We start from the raw sequence: 21,399 nt of genomic DNA, 5'->3' as shown, positions 1-21,399 counted from the left end.
GCTTTAATGTAGTCTTCCAATGCATCAGTTGGAGCGGGCTCATTTGTATAAACATGAGTTTTAATATAACCACACATCACCCCACTCTTGTCTCTCTAATATCACTGCTGCTTAAGAATAAGAGGGTGCTCACCAGTTAATTTCTCCTTATTTTGTGAAATCATCAAAACAAAACTTTATTTATTGTTAATTATTAGTTTCATTAATAATTTGAAAAAAAATTATTACTAATAAAGCTAATAATTAACAATAAAAAATCTGATTTGTTGATGATTTCAAAAAGCTAAGAGAAATGACTGGTGGACGGTCTCTTGTTTTTTAAGCAGCGGTAATATACTCTGCCTGATTTGTAAAACATGTTTTCGTTTTCTTCTCTGAAAAACACCCACACACCGTCTGCTACCAATGTAATGGCAATTGTCTCTCCCCTTATCTCTTTCACTCACACTCTTAAAACATTACTGCAATTTGCAATTTCATATTGTTGTTTACTTAAGAGAGAGCGGCATGATAAAATCTGTTCATTGTTCATCTCATTTCATCTCTGTATTATCTCATCTCTTGATGCTCTCTCTCTTGAAAATCATTTGGAAGAGTAACACATAATCAACCATACATTTAATCGTGTTTGGTGGGTTGTGTTGAGTTGATGGTATTTGACATGACGTGTTGGCTGGCTGGCTGGGTCGACTGGGGAAGGTGGTTGTGGTGATAACAACTCGCTGATAAGATATTGATAATCAGTCATAATACAATAACAACAACCATTGGTGTGAGTGTGTAAAAAGAATTAATGAGCCGCACTAATTCGCATTGAGGGCAATGGCAAATATTTATTTACTTTTTTGTTTAATTCCTCATTGAAATTTAATAACACAAATATTGAAAAATTGTCTAAAAAAGCAACAATGGCAATAACAATAACAACAACGGCATAGTCAAATGAAATTAATAAGAAAACGTCTTAATTCGTTGTTGTTTTCTTTTTTTTGAAATGAATTAATTTTTCTTCACATGTAAATTATTTGGCCTGCATCTCGGCAAACGGTTCAGTTGTAAAGTGGCATTCGATCGTAGCTAACGTGGGCTTCGAAATCCAAGAAATAAAATAAAATATTTTAAAATTAAAAAAATAAAGAAAATAATAAAAATTAAAACCTGAATAACCGAAAACCAGAGCAGGCAATATAAAATATTGCAGTGAAAAAGTGACATAATTTCGTGCGGGCAAATAAAACCAGTTAATTTGATAAAAATAAAACAGAAAAAAAAATTAAAAAAAAAATAAAAAGTTTAAAATTGTGTGTGTTTTTGCTTTGATAACTTGAACTCGTCTCTCCCACGGATTTCTTTTGAATTCGATTCGCATAAAAATGCCCGAAATTTCGCAAGATGCTTTTGAGATCTTAAATCCCGGCCTAATACCCATAACCCCAACTGAACTACGTTCTCGTTCAAATTCTTTAGCAAAAAACCCTTCGAGCCCCACATCAGTAGTAGTAGCTGGCGAATTAACAACAACAGCAACAACACCCAGCCACTTAACGGTTAGTGAGAATTTTCGTGATCGTAGTGCAACCATCGGCGAAAACGATATGGATCAATCAATTATCAATGGCCTATCCGCATTGGATGTCTCACATCGTTACAAACGTGAATTGGATCACAGGTAAAAAAATGTTTTTTTTATTTTTGCAATTGGGTGTCATTTTTCTAGGAAGTTATTGGGGGTATTAGAAAATATTGTGAAATTGAAAAGAAATATGTGTGAGTAATATTTATTTGGGGGAAATTGCAGTGCGCTGCCAAGTGGAGATAATAATTGTGAATTTTTTTACCCTAACAATGAAAGGCCGTTAAGTGCATTGGAGTATAACGGAGTTAGGTGCAACGTTAAGTGCTGGGGGAACAGTCATTCGTACTTGACCTAAGTCTGATATAAATATTACAACATGCCATATTAGGACTATATCGGGTACTTTCCTATATTTATACCCTACACCACAAGGTGGTCAGGGTATTATGTCTTTGTGCATTTGTTTGTAACAGGCAAAAGGAAACGAGATAGACCCATAGTTCCTTTTGATGATCTGCATAGAATCACTTTCTGAGTTGATTTATGCATGTCAGTCCGTCTGTCCGTCCGTCCGTCCGTCTGTCCATGTATTCTTGTGAACAAAATGCAGGTCGCATTTATTATCCGGTTGAGATGAAATTTTGCAAACAACATTTCTTTGGCCCAAGGCCGAACCCTATTGAAATTGGAGATAATCGGTCAAAATTTAGATATAGCTCCCATATATATCTTCGTCCGATTTGCCTTTTATTGTGCACCAAAAGTGTAATATCAGCCCGAATAGTATGGAATTTTGCACATACAATCAAATTAGGCCTGAAAATAAGTATGCCAAATTTCATCGAAATCGGTTCAGATATAGCTATAGCTCCCATATATATTGTTCATCCGATTTTTTATTTTTGTCCTCCGCAGCCGTAATATGCACTCTGTAACAACAATATTTGGGGAAATATATCAAATACAGCTCAGAAATACATTTGCCAAATTTTATCGAGATCGGTTCAGATTTGGATATAGGTCCCATATATAACTTCGTCCGATTTACCTTTTATTGTGCACCAAACGTCTGATATTTGCCCAAGTGGGATGAAATTTGGCATTTACGACCGAATTGAGTCTAGAAGCTTGTATGTCAAATTTGGTGAAGATCGGTTCTGATATAGCTATAGCTCCCATATATATTGTTCATCCGATTTGTTACATTTGTTACCCACAGCCGTAATATGCACTCCGTAACAACGATATTCAGGGAAATATATTAAATACAGCTCAGAAATATCTTTGTCAAATTTTATCGAGATCGGTTCCGATTTTGGATATATATTTTTATCCGTTTTCAAATTGATTGTGTACCAAATGGGCAATACAAGTCCAAATTTAAAAGATACAAATGCTTCGGCATTTTTAGTCCTTTGAACTTTGAATTATAATCAAAGGGTGTATGATTGAATTCTCCCATAAAAAATTTTAATTGTTATGCGCAGCTCTACTAAATTAGCAAAGTGGTATCATAAAGTCGGCCCCGCCCGACTTTAAGACTTTCTTTACTGGTTTTTAAAAGAGATATGTGCAAATATTTGGAAAATGTGGAAATATGTGTGAGGTGCCAGATATTACGGACCGAAATATTCCACTTTTTTAATACATACACGGTGAGACAAAAAAAACTGCAACAAAGTCAAACGACATATTTTTTACGTCGGAAATAGCATCAAATTTTAGAATAAGTTTAGATTTGTTCCAATTTTTGACCTTTGGCACTAATTATGGCCTTTAAACGGCCAATGAAACCGTCACACGATGCCCGAATGTTGCTCTGCAGTATTTTGGCCCATTCGCGGCGAAGCGCTTGCTTGAGGTGATCAACACTTTGGTATTTTTTTAGTACCAACCTTCCTTTCCAAAATATTTTGGTTGATAGAAATACTGAGATATGCCACGACTGAATGGCATCGGATGTTAATTTCGCGTTATATGAGCTTAACGGATATTCAAAGTTTTGAAACTTTGTGGGTGATGTACAAGAAGATACCGATTAATTCCATCTTCACACCAGATCTTTGGTTAATAAAAATATAGTGATGTGTTTAATTTGCAAATAATCGAAATGTTGACCCTTTGTTGGGGGGAGGTAATTGATGGAGTGAACCGATATTATCCGTTTTCGCATCTGACCTAGCACTGATGCAAATATAAGTTCGAATCGGTCACCTTTGGCACGAATAATAGCCTTCAAACGGCCAATGAAACCGTCACACACTGTTGCTCTGCGGTATTTTGGCCCATTCCCGGCGAAGCGCTTGCTTGAGATGATCGACACTTTGGTATTTTTAGTGCCAACCTTGCTTTCCAAAATACTCCATACACAATAGTCCAACGGATTGGTATCTGGAGATTTTGGTGGCCATTGTGCACTGGAAATGGAGCGTGGAACCTCATTTTGTAACCATTCTTGGGTGGCGCATGCTGAGTGCAGTGGTGCTGAGTCCTGTCGAAGTATCCAAGGTCTGCGACCAAAATGTTTGCATGCCCAAGGCTTTGATACACCCTCCAGAATATTTTCGCGATAATATTCGACATTTATTCTGATGCCACGGTCGATTAATAGGAGCGGAGAGCGACCATCGGCTGTTATGGCGGCTCACATAATCACCATGGCCAGCGCTTGAGTTCTGGTACCCAAACGATGGACAACGAATGTTTTTTCATCGGCTCATTGGAGAAAACCAAATTCTGCAGTTCACCACTTTCGGCCAAGCGAAGCAACTCTTTAGCTCTTTTGAGTCTATTTTCTTTCTGTTGCGGTGTAAGTTCTTGCATTTTTTGGAATTTCAATGGCTTTACCCCGAGCTTATTCTTCAATATTTGCCGAATGAAATATTCTGATATGTTCAGCTCACGAGCCATTTTTTGGCCACTGCGTTGCGGGTTTCGATCAAGACGCTTCTTTACTTTCCGAACCATTTCTGCTGATGTTGCTGTTTCCTTCCGACCACTTCCTTGACGTCGGGCTACGCTACACGCCAGTATCCCGGTAACGAGCGATGGTCGAGACACAAAAGATCTATTCACATTTAAATGCTGGAGTGCTCCAACGATAGCCTCTTGTGGTTTTCCCGTCAAATATAAAGAAATCACATTATCACGCTTGAATTCCATTACGTTTATTTTTTTTCTGGAATATTCTCACCAAAATTCTTTTGTACGCTTGTAAACAATATAATGAGCTGTCACTGAAATAATTTTAACAGCTGTCGGACGAGTGGTTTGGAAATGACAGCAGTCTGAAGTTGGTTGCCGTTTTTTTTTCATCTCACCTTGTATGAAGAGAACTGGATGCTTATTTCGTATTTTATAATCGTTTCTGTTATTCAAAACTTTGACCCTTTGTGGGGGATGTACCAGAAAAAATGGTCCGATCTCTACCATCTTTATAACAGATCTTGTGTTAGTAAAAATATTGAGATGTTCCAAGACCGAATGGAATCGGATGTTAATTTCTCGTTTTATGAGCTTCATAAATATTCAAAATTTCGATCCTTTGTGGTTGAGGTACCAGAAGGAGTGGACCGATATATTCCATCTTCACACCAGACCTTGGGTTAATAAAAATATTGAGATTTGTGAAATATGAAGACAACTGAATGCTTATTTCGTATTTTATAATCGGTTTGGTTATTCAAAACTTTAACCCTTTGTGGGGGAGGTACCAGAAGAAATGGTCCGATCTCTACCATCTATATAACAGATATTCTTTTAATGAAAATATTAAGATGTGCCAAGTCTGAATGGAATCGGATGTTAATTTCGTGCTTTATGAGCTTCATAAATATTAAAAATTTCGATTCTCTGTGGGAGAGGTACCAGAAGGAGTGGACCAGTATTTCCATCTTCACACCAGACTTGGGTTAATAAAAATATTGTGATGTGTGTAATTTGAAGACAATCGGACTCTGATATCACATTTTATAAGAGTTGAAATGTTGACCCTTTGTGGGGGAGGTACTTGATGGAGTGGACCAATATTGTCCATTTTCGCACCTGACCTAGCACTGATGCAAATATTAGGATTTGCAAAGTTGGAGCAAAATCGGACTATACTTTCTCTTTCTGTGCAGTAAAATAGTTTTTGAAACATTTCCACCTTTTGTGGGGGGAGATACCAGAAGGAGTGGACCAATATTGTCCATCTCCGAACTCGATTTATGTTTGATAATATTATTACGATGTACCAAGTTTGGACCAATTCGAATACTCCCTTTGAGAGTTATCGTGCGCAACAGCCACACAAACTGACAGACAGACAGACGGACGGACAGACCTCTCTGCATCGACTCCAAATGTCCTGAAACGGATTTGGTCCAAAAAGACCTAGGGACTAAAAACGTTGTTTCGATGAGACACGTTTTGGGCGTATCAAATGATATATACCCTCTGAAGCCATATTGCTGACGGCATAAAAATGAACCTAAACTTGATAGGATAGTTCCGGTATAGTTCCTTCCACTTTATCGAATTTAATATTGAATCGAAATCTTTTCACGGACATAATTTGTCTCTCCTCTACTGTCGAAACAGACAAAACTCAAGTTTTATTTATTTATTTAAACCATTTATTTGCCAATAGATCGGAAACTTAAATAAACTTAAGCAGAATAAATAAATAAATCGACTTATTGTCGTTCCGTAATGAATGCTTGTATGTATGAATGGATGTGTGTGTGTGTGTGTGCGTGTCTGTCTGACTGTCTATCTATTTGTTTTGCTAAGTAACTAAAAATATATAAATATGCAAAGATTTTCAAGTTTACAGATTCAGACAGAGACAGACGACGACTGTTTATCTCCATCCAAATACAAAAGGAATCTTATCAGTTGATATTGGAATACGAAACTATTTGCAAGCCATATAAATAGTCTGGCAAATTTTATTAGGTACCAACATGACCTCCCACCTCAGGGGGGGCGGGAGGTTTGCTATACCAATAAAACGATAAGGAATTCCATAGGAGAGTGTGAATCGAAATATATTTTTAAATTTAAATACAGACTCTGTTGGAGATCAGAGGAGATTTTTTTAATTCAATACCAAATATTAATAAACAGTAATACAATTATGTTTATGAATGTGTATATACATTGTTGTTGTTGTGGGTCTACAAAAAAAAAAAAAAAAACTGCAAATCCACTTTAAATCTCTGTTAAACAAAAAATCCGAATACATAATCCCTGTTTGCTACCGACTACAAATGTCATAAATTCATGTGAGTTGTAAACAAATGTGACAGTTTAATCCCAAGATTTATTTATACTCTCAAACCAATGGACCTACCAACACATTTACATATTCTAAACATGCATATCCTTTGATTTTGCTGTGTATTAACATTTTACATTTATTTGGGGTGACAGCTGGAAAGCTGTCGAATCATAGTTGTTGAATTTTGATTGGAATGGAAATTGAGGATAAATTTGAAAAAGGCAAATGTAGGAGTTGTAACGTGTGGGAATAGGGGTAGTAGTTATGAAAATTATTCCATCTTCTGAAGGCACGTAAGGGTATTCTCTATTTCTATTGGCCTTAGGAGAGCTTGAGGTCTTTTATTGGCCTTGGGAGACCTTGAGATCTTCTATAGGCCATATGGATCCTTGTCGTCTTCTATTGGCCAAAGGAGATCTTGAGGTATTTTTTATCTTTAGGAGAGCTTGAGGTCTTCTATTGTCCATTGGAGATCCATCTGTATAGGAGACGTGAAGGTCTTCTGTCGCCTATAGGAGACCTTGACGTTTTCTATCGTCTATAGGAGACCTTGTGGTCGTTTATAGCCTATATAAGACCTTGAGGTGTTCTATTGTTTATAGCAGAACTTAAGGTCTTCTATCGCCTGTAGGAGACCTTGCGGTCTTCTATTGGGCATAGGAGACCTTGCGGTCTTCTTTTGGCCACAAGAGACCTTCAGGTATTCTATTGGCCATAGGAGACCTAGAGGTCTTCTATTGGCTATGGCAGACCTAGAGGTCTTCTATTGCCTATAGGAGACCTAGAGGTCTTCTATTGCCTTAGGAGACCTTGAGGCCTTCTATTGTCTATAGGAGACCTAGAGGTCTTCTATTGCCTATAGGGGACCTTGAGGTCTTCTATTGGCCTTAGGAGACCTTGAAGTCTTCTATTGGCCATAGGAGACCTTGAGGTCTTCTATTGGCCATAGGAGACCTTGAGGTCTTCTATTGGCCATAGGAGACCTTGAGGTCCTCTATTGTCCCTAAGAGACCTTGAGGTCTTCTACTGGCCATAGATGACATTGAGGTCTTCTATTGTTTATATACATGAAGGTCTTCTATTGTTTATAGACATGAAGGTCTTCTATTGGTCTCCAATGGCCAATACCTTGAGATCTTCTTTCGCTTGTAGGAGACCTTGAGGTCTTCTATTGGCCATAGGAGACCTTGAGGTCTTCTATTGGCCATAGAAGGCCTTAAGTTCTCCTATAGGCCATAGGAGGACTTGAGGTCTTCTATTGCCCATAGAAGAGCTTGAGGTCTTCCATTGTCCATAAGAGACCTTGAGGTCTTCCATTGTCCATAAGAGACCTTGAGGTCTTCCATTGTCCATAAGAGACCTTGAGGGCTTCTGTTGTCCATAGGAGACAATGAAGTCTTCTTTTGGCCATAGGAGACCTTGAGGTCTTCTATCGCCTATAGGTGACCTTAAGGTCTTCTTTCGCCTATAGGGGATCTTCAGGTCTTCTATCGCCTATAGGGGATCTTAAGGTCTTCTATCGCCTATAGGGGATCTTAAGGTCTTCTATCGCCTATAGGTGACCTTAAGGTCTTCTATCGCCTATAGGAGACCTTAAGGTATTCTATCGCCTATTGGAGACCTTAAAATATTCTATCGCCTATTGGAGACCTTAAGGTCTTATATCGCCTATAGGTGACCTTAAGGTCCTCTATCGCCTATAGGTAACCTTAAGGTCCTCTATCGCCTATAGGTGACCTTATGGTCCTCCATCGCCTATAGGTGACCTAAGGGTCTTCTATCGCCTATAGGTGACCTAAGGGTCTTCTATCGCCTATAGGTGACCTTAAGGTCTTCTATCGCCTATAGGTGACCTTAAGGTCTTCTATCACCTCTAGGTGACCTTAAGGTCTTCTATCGCCTATAGGTGACCTTAAGGTCTTCTATCGCCTATAGGTGACCTTAAGGTCTTCTATCACCTCTAGGTGACCTTAAGGTCTTCTATCGCCTATAGGTGACCTTAAGGTCTTCTATCGCCTATAGGTGACCTAAGGGTCTTCTATCGCCTATAGGTGACCTAAGGGTCTTCTATCGCCTATAGGTGACCTTAAGGTCTTCTATCGCATATAGGTGACCTTAAGGTCTTCTATCGCCTATAGGTGACCTTAAGGTCTTCTATCACCTCTAGGTGACCTTAAGGTCTTCTATCGCCTATAGGTGACCTTAAGGTCTTCTATCGCCTATAGGTGACCTAAGGGTCTTCTATCGCCTATAGGTGACCTAAGGGTCTTCTATCGCCTATAGGTGACCTTAAGGTCTTCTATCGCCTATAGGTGACCTTAAGGTCTTCTATCGCCTATAGGTGAACTTAAGGTCTTCTATCGCCTATAGGTGACCTTAAGGTCTTCTATCACCTCTAGGTGACCTTAAGGTCTTCTATCGCCTATAGGTGACCTTAAGGTCTTCTATCGCCTATAGGTGACCTAAGGGTCTTATATCGCCTGTAGGTGACCTAAGGGTCTTCTATCGCCTATAGGTGACCTTAAGGTCTTCTATCGCCTATAGCTGACCTTAAGATCTTCTATCGCCTATAGGTGATCTTAAGGTCATCTATCGCCTATAGGTGACGTTAAGGTCTTTCGATGTCCGTTGGGGTTTTCTCCTGCTTATAGGTGACTTGAAGCTCCTCTATTGCGCATAGAATACAACGAAACCTGGAAGTATCAAGTCAATGCTGATATATTGTTATCCATCCACATTCCTTGTTTAAGAGCCCACATCATTGCCACAATTCTTGTGTTCTTGTAGTCAGTGTCATCATAACCTCTGGTCGGGTTTTCTCAGTAATTAAGCTAAAATGTATCTTCTTCCCTTGCAGTAATTATGAAAAATATTATGAACATTTCAAAAGACTAAATATGCCGAAGCATTTGTATCTTCTAAATTCGGACATGTATTGCCCATTTGATATATATGGGAGCTATATCCAAATCTTAACCGATCCTGATAAAATTTGGCAAAGATATTTCTGAGCTGTATTTCATATATTTCCCTGAATATTGTTGTTACGGAGTGCATATTACGGCTGTGGGGAACAAATACTACAAATTGGATGAAAAATATATTTGGGAGCTATAGCTATATCTGAACCGATCTTCATCAAATTCGGCATACTAGCTTCTAGACTCAATTCGGTCGTAAGTACCAAAGTTCATCCCATTTGGGCAAATATTAGACGTTTGGTGCACAATAAAAGGTAAATCAGACGAAGTTATATATGGGAGCTATATCCAAATCTGAGCCGATCTCAATAAAATTTTGCAAATGTATTTCTGAGCTGTATTTGATATATTTCCCCAAATATCCTTGTTACTGAGTGCATATTACGGCTGCAGAGGACAATAATAACAAATCGGATGAACAATATATATGGGAGCTTTAGCTATATCTGAACCGATGTCGATCAAATTTGGCATACTTATTTTTAGGCCTAATTTGGTTGTATGTGCAAAATTCCATACTATTCGGGCTGATATAACACGTTTGGTGCACAATAAAATGCAAATCGGACGAAGATATATATGGGAGCTATATCTAAATTTTAACCGATTATCTCTAATTTCAATAGGGTTCGTCTTTGGGCCAAACAAATAATTTGTGCAAAATTTCATCTGGATCGGCTAATAAATGCGAAATGTACTTTGTTTACAAAAATACATGGACAGACGGACGGACGGACATGCATAAATCGACTCAGAATGTGATTCTATGCAGATCATCAAAAGGAACTATATGGGTCTATCTCGTTTCCTTTTGCCTGTTACAAACAAATGCACAAAGACATAATTCCCTGACCACCTTGTGGTGTAGGGTATAAACATTAAGTTCGGCAGTAAGACCGTTTGAATAATACTGTTAAACTTTTCAAAAAACCATAATCTGGGTGAACCCGTTGTTTGAGGGCCATAACAAAACGGGAACCTCTATAGAGAATTTTATACTTCAAAATCAAAATCTTCTTTAATTCCAAATTTAAAACAATGTGACTACGATTATCAAAATACCGAATATAGGTGGGTATCATTATATCTGCGCCATAGGAAAACGTGGACCTAGAGAAGCTAGAACCCATTATGACCTACAAAAACCAATTCCTTAAAAAAAATGTGTTAAAAACATTACAATACCGAATATCGGGAGATATCTTTATATGGGGGCTATACAAGAACCTGAACCTATATATACTATGTTCCGACGACGGAGCTAGAATCCATTGCGAACTACAAAAAACAATTTTCAGACAAATCAGTGGAAAAATGTGGCAAAATATTTAGGTGGAGGGTATAAAAATACAGGTGATTAGATGTAGAATTAAAAATAATAGACAAGTTTATCGACGTTTTGAATGCTTACATCGTAAAGTAACCTAAATAGAAGGGAAAATTTCCACCTCTTTCACATTTTTGAAAATTTTTGTTTTAAGATTCCTTGAAATCCGTCGATTTTAGACACATAGTATCTTCGGCAGATAAGAGCACGAGTTAAAAAGGTGGTCTTTTTGGTGCTTTTTTTTAATTTATTGTTAAAAACTCCCCTTAAATAGGATCGTGGCAAGTCAAATGAAATGAAACTCCCCTTAAATAGGATCGCGGCAAGTCAAATGATTCTAAAAATTTATTCCTCATAAAATAAATATTAAAAACACATTTTAGGGTTAAAGCAGTACTTTATTGGAGTTTATGCAAATATCTCCTTCAAAACATCATTTGAGGAAGATCACGTCAAGGACAAATATATTCTACATAATATTTCACTATAAGTTTCCTAAGAAAAGAAAACTCTATTTTCATTGCACCCCAAAAAAATATTTGCATCAATGCTCCCAAAAAATTAAAATGCTTCCTAATTATGCCTTCAGCCATACAAAGGTTGTATATTTTTTGATACGGGCAAAAGGTGCCTCATCGAAATAACGTCTTAGGCCCTAGGTCTCTTTGGATCAAATCCGTTTCAGGACATTTGGAGTCGATCACGTTTTCCCACGAATATGTCTAAAAATCGGTATTTGTGGGTCATAATTGGTTCTAATGTTCCCATTACCCGAAGGTGGAGGGTATTAAAAGTTCAGCCCGGCCGAACTTAATCTTTTTTACTTGTAACTAATACAAGATCTGATCCGAAGATGTGAAGGGGTCAACATTTTGAATAGACATGAAGCTTATAAAATGCGAATGGGACGTCCGATTATTTGGCACATCTCAATATTTTTATTAGCACAAGATCTGGTGAAATGATGGTATATATCAGACCACTCCTTCAGGTACCTCCCACACAACGGGTCATTATTTTGAAGAATTATGACTCTCATAAAATGAAATGAAACTCTACACATTCCAGTATTTCTATTAACACAAGCTCTGGTGTGAAGATGTTAGACGTCGGCCCATTATTTCTAGTACCTCCCCCGCATAGGGTTAACATTTGGAATAATTACAATTCATATAAAATGTGATGTAAGTGTCCGATTGTCTTCAAATTTGACATATAGCTATATTTTTTCTAACACAAGATCAGGTGATAAGGTGGGATTTATCGGACCACTCCTTCTGGTACTTCCCACACAACGTGTCAAAATTTTGAATAGCCATGAAGGTCATAAAATGTGAAGTGTGCGTCTGATTATTTTCCAAAATTCGCATATTCCAATATTTCCATCAGCACAAAATTAGCTGTGAAGATGTGATATATCGGACCACTTCCACTTCCTTCTCCTCCCCGACGGGTTAAAATTTTGAATAATTGTAACTCTGTGAAAATGTGAAGAAGGCACCTGATGCTCTTCAAATTTCTCACAATCCAATATTTTTAGTACTAAAATATCTGGTGTTAAGATGAGATACATCGGTTTACTACTTCTGGTACCTCCCCCACAACGGGTCAACATTTTGAATATTTAAGTTTCGCATATTGCAATATTTTCACAAGGCACCCCTTTTGGTACCTTTCCCACAACGAGAATAATGTCTCTAAAAAAAAATAATGTCTAAAAAAACCAACTATCGGGAGGTACCGTTATCTGGGGGCTATACGAAGACGTGGACCTACATGGTTCATTTTCTGTCTTAGGATGTAGTATTCATAACGACCTTCAAATACCAATATTGAAACAATTCCGGTAATTAATGTCGTTAAAATCATCAAAATACCGAATATCGGGTGTACAGTTATGTGGGGGCTATACGAAGACGCTGATCTACATGGCCACTTTTCTGTTTTATGCTGTAGTATCCTTTTTGAACTTCAAGTACCACATTTGAACCAATTCCAGTAAATAATGTCGCTAAAATCATCAAAATACCGAATATCGGGAGGTACCGTTATATGGGGGCTATACGAAGAGGTGGACCTACATGGTTTATTTTCTGTCTTAGGATAGTAGTATTCATTAAGAACTTTAAATGCCAAATTTGAAACAATTCCGGCAAATAATGTCGCTAAAATCATTAAAATACCGAATATCGGGTGGTAGCGTTATATGGGGGCTATACGAAGACTTGGACCTGCACAGACAATTTTCTGTCTTAGGCTGTAGTATTCATTTCGAACTTCAAATGCCAAATTTGAAACAATTCCGGTGAATAATGTCGCTAAAACCATTAAAATACCGAATATCAGGAGGTACCGTTGTATGGGGGCCATATGATAACGTTGGCCCACATGGGCCAACCAAATGAGGCAAGAAAGAATAGAGAAAAGTTGGGCAGATCATTTCGTTTTTTTTTTCACAACTACATTTTCTTCCAAATCAGAGTAAACAAAATTCACCCAACTTCGACATTTAGACGATACCTCTACTTAAGAAAATACAACCCAAATTTAACCCCCATTGACCTTCCATTCATATCACATCACTCAAAAGAAGCTGACGACAATTCGGTTCAGATAATAAATCCCACACGTGTTGCAAATGCAAATTGCATTTCGAAGAAATTCCAAGGCATTATCTCCGAGGAGGTAATCCAATCCCGAGTAATGAGCAAAAATGTTTCCACAACAAAACATTTCTTTCGACATGAAAATGAATAGCAAAAAAATAATAATCCCCACGTACAAGAGAAGATTGCATGCATTTTCATCCATTATATACCGCAAGGTATACATTTTAATTGAAATAGTTTTCAAAATGATAATTGTTTCTATGCACAGGTACATAGCCAGAGGGGAGGGATTAAAAGGAGGTAGATTGTGGTCTGTCGTTTTTAATGAATTATACTTGGAAAAAGTATTAAATGCTGTTCTCTTCATTCTAAAGCCGTTTGTGGTATCTTCTAATATAACATTTTCCCAATTTAGCTCCTCCATTCCAAGTAAATTAAATAAATGCCAAACAATAGAATTAACACATAATTATAATCACTGCCATCGTCATTGTCATTGCCATCGTCGTCATGACCATCATCATCATCAGAAACAGAGGCAACATTCATTGCTGCTGGTTGTCTATCTAACGTCAGTTGGAATAAGTTTTGCGTCATTCCCGTCATCATCATCAGCATCATCACAAATCCCATTATTGTAGTTGTTGCTAAATCTTTCGTCATTAAATTGGTCTATCATAACCAGCAGCATTTCTAATTGTCCTAAAATTATTATTATCACGTTTTTTCGGTATCGAATTGTGAGGTTAATTTTAGAAAGAAAACATTTTTCCAACCAAATGCAATATAGGAGCCCAGATTAGACAAAAGAAGTCCTCAAAGTCTCTTTTAGACATTGGAAGACCTTACTATGGACACTAGAAGACCTAAAGGTCGCCTAGGGATAATACAAGTCTATAGAAGAGCTTAAGGCGATAGAAGACCTTAAACCTATTGGGCGATAGAAGACCTTAAGGTCTCCTATTGGGCGATAGAAGACCATAAGGTCTCCTATAGACAACAAAAGAGTGTCTTACCCTCCTATAGGCGATAGAAGACCTCTAGGTCTCCTATAGGCGATAGAAGACCTCTAGGTCTCTTATAGGTGATAGAAGACCTCTAGGTCTCCTATAGGTGATAGAAGACCTCTATGTCTCCTATAGGAGATAGAAGACCTCTAGGTCTCCTATAGGCGATAGAAGACCTCTAGGTTTCCTATAGGCTATAGAAGACCTCTAAGTCTCCTATAGGCGATAGAAGATATTTAGGTCTCCTATAGTCGATAGAAGATCTCTAGGTCTCCTATAGGCGACAGAAGATCTCTGGGTCTCCTATAGGCGACAGAAGACCTTAACGTCACCAATAGGCGATGGAAGACCTTAAGGTCTCCTATAGGCGATATAAGACCTTAAGGTCTCCTATAGGCGATAGAAGACCTTAAGGTCTCCTATAGGCGATAGAAGACCTCTAGGTCTCCTATAGGTGATAGAAGACCTCTAGGTCTCCTATAGGTGATAGAAGACCTCTAGGTCTCCTATAGGCGATAGAAGACCTTAAGGTCTCCTAAAGGCGATAGAAGACCTTAAGGTCTTCTAAAGGCGATAGAAGACCTTAAGGTCTCCTAAAGGCGATAGAAGACCTTAAGGTCTTCTAAAGGCGATAGAAGACCTTAAGGTCTCCTAAAGGCGATAGAAGACCTTAAGGTCTCCTAAAGGCGATAGAAGACCTTAAGGTCTCCTAAAGGCGATAGAAGACCTTAAGGTCTCCTAAAGGCGATAGAAGACCTTAAGGTCTCCTAAAGGCAATAGAAGACCTTAGAGTCTCCTATAGGCGATAGAAGACCTTAAGGTCTCCTATAGACAATACAAGTCCTTAAGGTCTCCTTTAGACAGGAGAAGACTTCAAGGTTTGCTTTAGTCAATAGAAGACCGCAAGGTCTTCCTTAGACGATAGAAGACCTAAAGGTTTCCTGTAGACAATAGAAGGCCTTAAGGTTTCCTAGGGATAACAGAAGACCTCAAGGACTATTGGACTACTCTATTGGCGATAAAAGACACTCCTATAGGCTATAGAAGACATATAGGTCTCCTATAGGCAATAGAAGACCTCAAGGTCTCCTTTAGGCAATAGAAGACCTTAAGTTCTCCTATAGGCAATAGAAGACTTCAAGGCCTCAAATAGGCAGTAGAAGACCTTAAGCTCTCCTATAGGCAGTTGAAGACCTCAAGGTCTGCTATAGACAACAGAAGACCTCAAGGTCTGCTATTGGCAGTTGAAGACCTCAAGGTCTGCTATAGACAACAGAAGACCTCAAAGGTTCGAATAGACAATAGAAGACCTGAAGGTCTCCTATAGACAATAGAAGACTTCAAGGTCTCCAACAGACAATGGAAGACTTCAAAGACTCCTGCAAACAATGGAAGATCTCAAGATCTTCTACAGACAATGGAAGATATCAAGGTCTCCTATAGGCCATAGAAGATCTCAAGGTATTCTATAGACAATAGAAGACCTCAACGTCTCATATCGTCAATAGAAGACCTCCTGGTCTCCTATAGGCAACAGAAGATCTCCATGTCTCCGATAAACAATAGAAGACCTAAAGGTCTCCTATACACAATAAATGAAGAACTTCTGTTAATACATTCATGGAGCTCGCATCTTTTGGAATTTTCCCACTCAAAATACACTTCGTTATCCAAGGATCTAAAACAAAGCATTCAAATTCTTACATCAATTTACAACAAAAAGACTTTGTTTATTTTCCATTCCCCTCCTCCCCATCGATGCAGCTGTACACGCACATAGAAGGAAATAGAGAATCATTAACGTGTATATGACATAGATATTTCAACAATATGCAAATTCTGACACAATAACATCAACAAGACTGGTTGAATGGCTGATTGGATGGTTGGTTGCATGGTTAGTTGGTCATGGCATCAGGATTTTCATCACTGACAACGTAACAACAGCAACAGAAAAACTATCACTGCCATAACAATGTTAACGAATGACATGCATCTTCAGCACGCCACGTTGTAATACATGACAGCGAATAAACCTTAACCACATTTCAGAGAAAATGTTTTTTTTTCGTTCGGGTTTATCCTTTGCATATTTACAACTGCTGCAACTGCTTCTCCTGCAGCAATGACACACTTACATGCGATTTCTTCCCACCCCGATTATTCATATCACGAAGCAGATAAAACAAAAACATAGTTTCAACATTTTGTGATGGACGCTTGGAATGCATTTTTACGCGTAACCTAACGCGTATTTTTTTGCCACGCAATGTCATGCTTGTGACTCCTCCACCATCAGCTGCATTTATGGCAACAAAAGCCAAGAAATGTGTTGCACAAAAAATCGCAGTGTCCTCTTTTCCATTCTGGCATGACACAAAGACTAATTGATAATGAAAAGTGACGTGTGTTAAATTTTTGCCAAGCGAAATGGGGGGGAACGGTACGAGATTGAAAAAGGACATGTGCCCGTTCTTTTGTCCTTTGCTTGATGGGAATTTAATTTTGTTTTCTGTTACAAGTTTTTTCGTATTTTTTATGCCGCGAAATATTGGAATGTGGAGCAGGTATTATTTTTTAGGATCTCACGAACAGAAAAATTAATAAAGACTATAACCTTAGAGCCATAACTAGTTCACATGCCAGATATGCGAACAAAGGAAACTTTTTCCCATCGGCCAAATTTTTTAGGTCGTAAAGACAATCGGAGACGAATATGTATCCTATAGACAACAGGAGACCTCAATGCCTCCAATAGACAATAGAGGATCTCAAGGTCTTCTATAGGCAATGGGAGACCTCAAGGTCTCCTATAGGCGATGGGAGACTTCAAGGTATCCTATAAACGATGGGAGACATCAAGGTCTCCTATAAGCGATAGAAGACCTCAAGGTCTCCTATAGACCATAGAAAACCTCAGTCACCTCAAGGTCTCCTCAACGTCTCTTATAGGCGATAGAAGACCTCAAGGTCTCATATAGGCGATAGAAGACCTCAAGGTCTCGTATAGGTGATAGAAGTCCTTAAGGTGTTCTCTAGGTGATAGAAGACCTCTAGGTTTTCTATAGGTGACAGAAGACTTTAAGGTCTCCTATAGGTTATAGAAGACCTTAAGGTCCCCTATAGGTTATAGAATACCTTAAGGTCTCCTATAGGTTTTAGAATACCTTAAGGTCTCCTATAGGTGATAGAAGACCTTAAGGTCTCCTATAGGTGATAGAAGACCTTAAGGTCTCCTATAGGCGATAGAAGACCTTAAGGTCTCCTATAGGCGATAGAAGACCTTAAGGTCTCCTATAGGCGATAGAAGACCTTAAGGTCTCCTATAGGCGATAGAAGACCTTAAGGTCTCCTATAGGCGATAGAAGACCTTAAGGTCTCCTATGCGCAATAGAACACCTTAAGGTATCCTATACCCAATAGAAGACCAGAATGTCTCCTATGCGCAATAGAACACCTTAAGGTATCCTATACCCAATAGAAGACCAGAATGTCTCCTATAGGCCATAGAAGACCTCAAGTTCTCTCATAGACCAAAGAAGACCTTAAAGTCTTATGTATACCTCAAGGTCTCCTGTAGGCAGTAGAAAACCTCTGGGTCTCCTATAGGTGTTTGAAGACCTCACTGTCTCTTTTAGGTGTAAGAAGACCTTTAGGTTTCATATAGACAAAAAAAGACTTCCTGGTTTTTTATGGATTATATAAGAGCTCTGTAGAGGAGCTCAAGATCTTCTCAAGGTCTCCCATAGAATGGGTATAATTTTGTTTGTATACCTTATGCATATTTTTCTTCATCAACTTTATGCTCTTTACGTTGGGCGCCATGTGGTGTTGAATAACTTTTATCTTCACAAGACATATTATTCTTTATCAATTTTATGCTCCTTACGTTGGGCGCCATATGGTGTTGAATAATTCACATTTTGTGCTGCCCTCCTTACTCTTTGCCGTAAATTGACTGCTTATACAATAGAACACCTATACGTATGATTGCTATTCATTTCATATTAAGTATACGTTCAATATTTTATGCAGCATGGAAAAACAAACAAAGGCATCGCATTTCATCTGGAAAATTGATATGCCGATTCTCAGCTCAACAATAACAAGCTGCCGAGGTTAAATGAACCATAAGCTGTTTTTTTTTTTTTTTTTTTTTTTTTTTTGTCATTGATATGTTATTGTTCGCTCACTAGTCTTCAGATTCGTCTGACTGGTACTGATGACATTACAGTGCAATGACATGGCTTGTCATCATCAGCATGCATGTCTATATTGCTCTGATTGCTCTGGGTGAGATGTTTTACCATATTCATGTTTGCAAAAAAAAAGAACGTGTGACATGTTTACAACACTTTGTAGTTTTTTTCCGAAACATGAAAATGTCTTTTGCAAATTTCTTGTGCCAGATATTTTTTTATTTTTCGCAAAAAATATTCGATTCTAAGAAATCCTTTGAGATGTATGTGAAACAGAAAAAAATGAAGCACACACAAAACCAAGCTGTCTAAATCTGCAATTTGTTCCAAATAGTGATGACACACATGATCCCGAACAAATCCCCAAAGTTTGGCAAGCTTCTCTATCAGCTTCTGTATCTCCTTCTTCTTCATTTAACAATTTAACTTTCATCGGCTTTTTTGAGGAGGTTCGAAGTCAACATCTTCTTGGTGTGTGTAATTTTTCAAAAATTACACATATCATTATCCTTTGGGAGGCAACACCAATGCCTGTATGCACTGGAGCAACTCAACCAACAACTTAGCTCATTTATCATAAAGCTTTCTTTATGCAACAGCTGTTGCACTGCAGACGCACACGCCCATCGCTCCACATTTACATTAGATGGGGGAAATAACTGCAGGAAAAAAATAGCAGCAGCAGCAGCAACAAAAATGCCTCACCATTGAACATCTCCCACGAGATTGCATTGTAAAGTACTGCTGCTGATCCTCTGCTGCTCCATAAAAAGGAATTTCTTTCCCTATTTTTGTTGAGCTACCTTCTGCCTTGCCGCCACTCTACGTGATAGTTCAGTGTAAGACGTTTGGGAATTCTTTGCCAGAATGCACATAAATTGTGTGTATGTCTGTTTTTTATGGACTAGCTGATGCTGAAGCAACTATCTTCAATCATTCTTTTGTCGTAGTTGTTATTTAGAACGTGACAAAATAGGTAGTTGTTGCAGAAATAGGAAGATTGGTATCTCTCTTTCCATGGCAGGAAATTAAATGGCTGTTTAATAAATTTTATATTTTTTTATGAGGAATATAGGGAGGACACCTAAGCAGAGGCCTCGGAAAATATAAAAATATAATAGCTATAATTGTTAAAGATGCATATCTATTTATTAAATTAATAACCAACATTTTCATCCTTTTCTTTGTAGGTAAGAGATGTTTGCATTTCCACACGTATTTCCTTCAAAATTCTCGGAATTTTCCATCAAATCTTATTCATGGTAAGAATATGGAAAATTATGTAGTTTTAATAAAACGTGATCTTCAATGAAGTTCAAACGTAGTACCCTCTTCAAAAAACATTTTTAAGTAAAAGGGTGTTTAAAAATTCTTTAAAAAATCCACACCTTATGGACACAAGAGGGTGTTTAAAAATTCTTTAAAAAATCCACACCTTATGGACACAAGAGGGTGTTTAAAAATTGTTTAAAAAATCTACGCCTTTTGGGCAGTAGAGGGTGTTTAAAAATTGTTTAAAAAATCCACGTCTTTTGGGCAGTAGAGGGTGTTTAAAAATTGTTTAAAAAATCCACGCCTTTTGGGCAGTAAAAATTCTTTAAAAAATCCACGCCTTTTGGACACTAGAGGGTGTTTAAAAATCCTTTAAAAATCCACGCCTTTTGGGCAGTAGAGGGTTTTTAAAAGTTCTTTAAAAAAATCCACGCCTTTTGGACACTAGAGGGTGTTTAAAAATTCTTTAAAAAATCCACGGCTTTTGGACACTAAAGGGTGTTTAAAAATTCTTTAAAAAATCCACGCATTTGGGGCAGTATAGGGTCTTTAAAAATTCTTCAAAAAATCCACGCCTTTTGGGCAGTAAAGGGTCTTTAAAAATTCTTTAAAAAATCCACGCCTTTTGGGCAGTAAAGGGTCTTTAAAAATTCTTTAAAAAATCCACGCCTTTTGGACAGTAGAGGGTTTTTAAAAATTATTTCAAAAATCTACAACTATTGCCCAGTAGAGGGTCTTTAAAAATTCATTCAAAAATCCACAACTATTGGCCAGTAGAGGGTCTTTAAAAATTCTTTCAAAAATCCACGCCTATTGGCCAGTAGAGGGTGTTTAAAAATTGTTTAAAGAGGGTGTCTATAAAAACGCTCTTCTCTTTACAGAAAACCTTTCCTATATCCACATATCAATGTCTTCCGTATTTAGAAGACCTTGCAAGACCTCGTATATATAAATTACACTTTTGTTATCTCGAAATTACCTTTGAATTACTCAGTGGTTCTCAGTGTTCCCTGTTCATCTGAAACACGTGTTCCCTGACCATCCGTGCATCCAACAATACATCCCATAACAATTTGATTATCTTTAACAATTATTCCATTAAAAATAATTTAAATTACATTAATTTGTTGTTGCTAAGTTTTCTATTTTTGTCGATGGAGGGGGG

At 37.8% G+C, this 21,399-nt stretch overlaps 1 protein-coding gene across 8 annotated transcripts in view; it reads left to right on the top strand.

Moving 5' to 3' along the window:
* Positions 1-21,399, top strand: part of LOC101893244 (cytosolic purine 5'-nucleotidase) — a 110,212-nt gene that overhangs the window by 33,464 nt on the left and 55,349 nt on the right. The window contains exon 2 of one of the 8 annotated variants that reach the window (XM_011292598.3): positions 1,468-1,669. The exons of 6 other annotated variants lie outside the window; for them this stretch is intronic. In XM_011292598.3, coding sequence (XP_011290900.1) covers positions 1,596-1,669 — 74 coding nt within the window. In that variant the 5' untranslated portion in view covers positions 1,468-1,595. Of the gene's footprint in view, positions 1-1,053; positions 1,670-21,399 lie in introns of those variants that run through there. One more of the 8 variants, XM_011292593.3, reaches the window with a different exon arrangement.

The sequence above is a fragment of the Musca domestica genome, unplaced genomic scaffold (genome assembly GCF_030504385.1).
Source record: "Musca domestica strain aabys unplaced genomic scaffold, Musca_domestica.polishedcontigs.V.1.1 2, whole genome shotgun sequence".
NCBI classification, from domain to species: Eukaryota; Metazoa; Arthropoda; class Insecta; order Diptera; family Muscidae; genus Musca; species Musca domestica.
The sequence above is the reverse complement of the archived record's forward strand: the minus strand, read 5'-3'. Positions and strand labels throughout refer to the sequence as shown.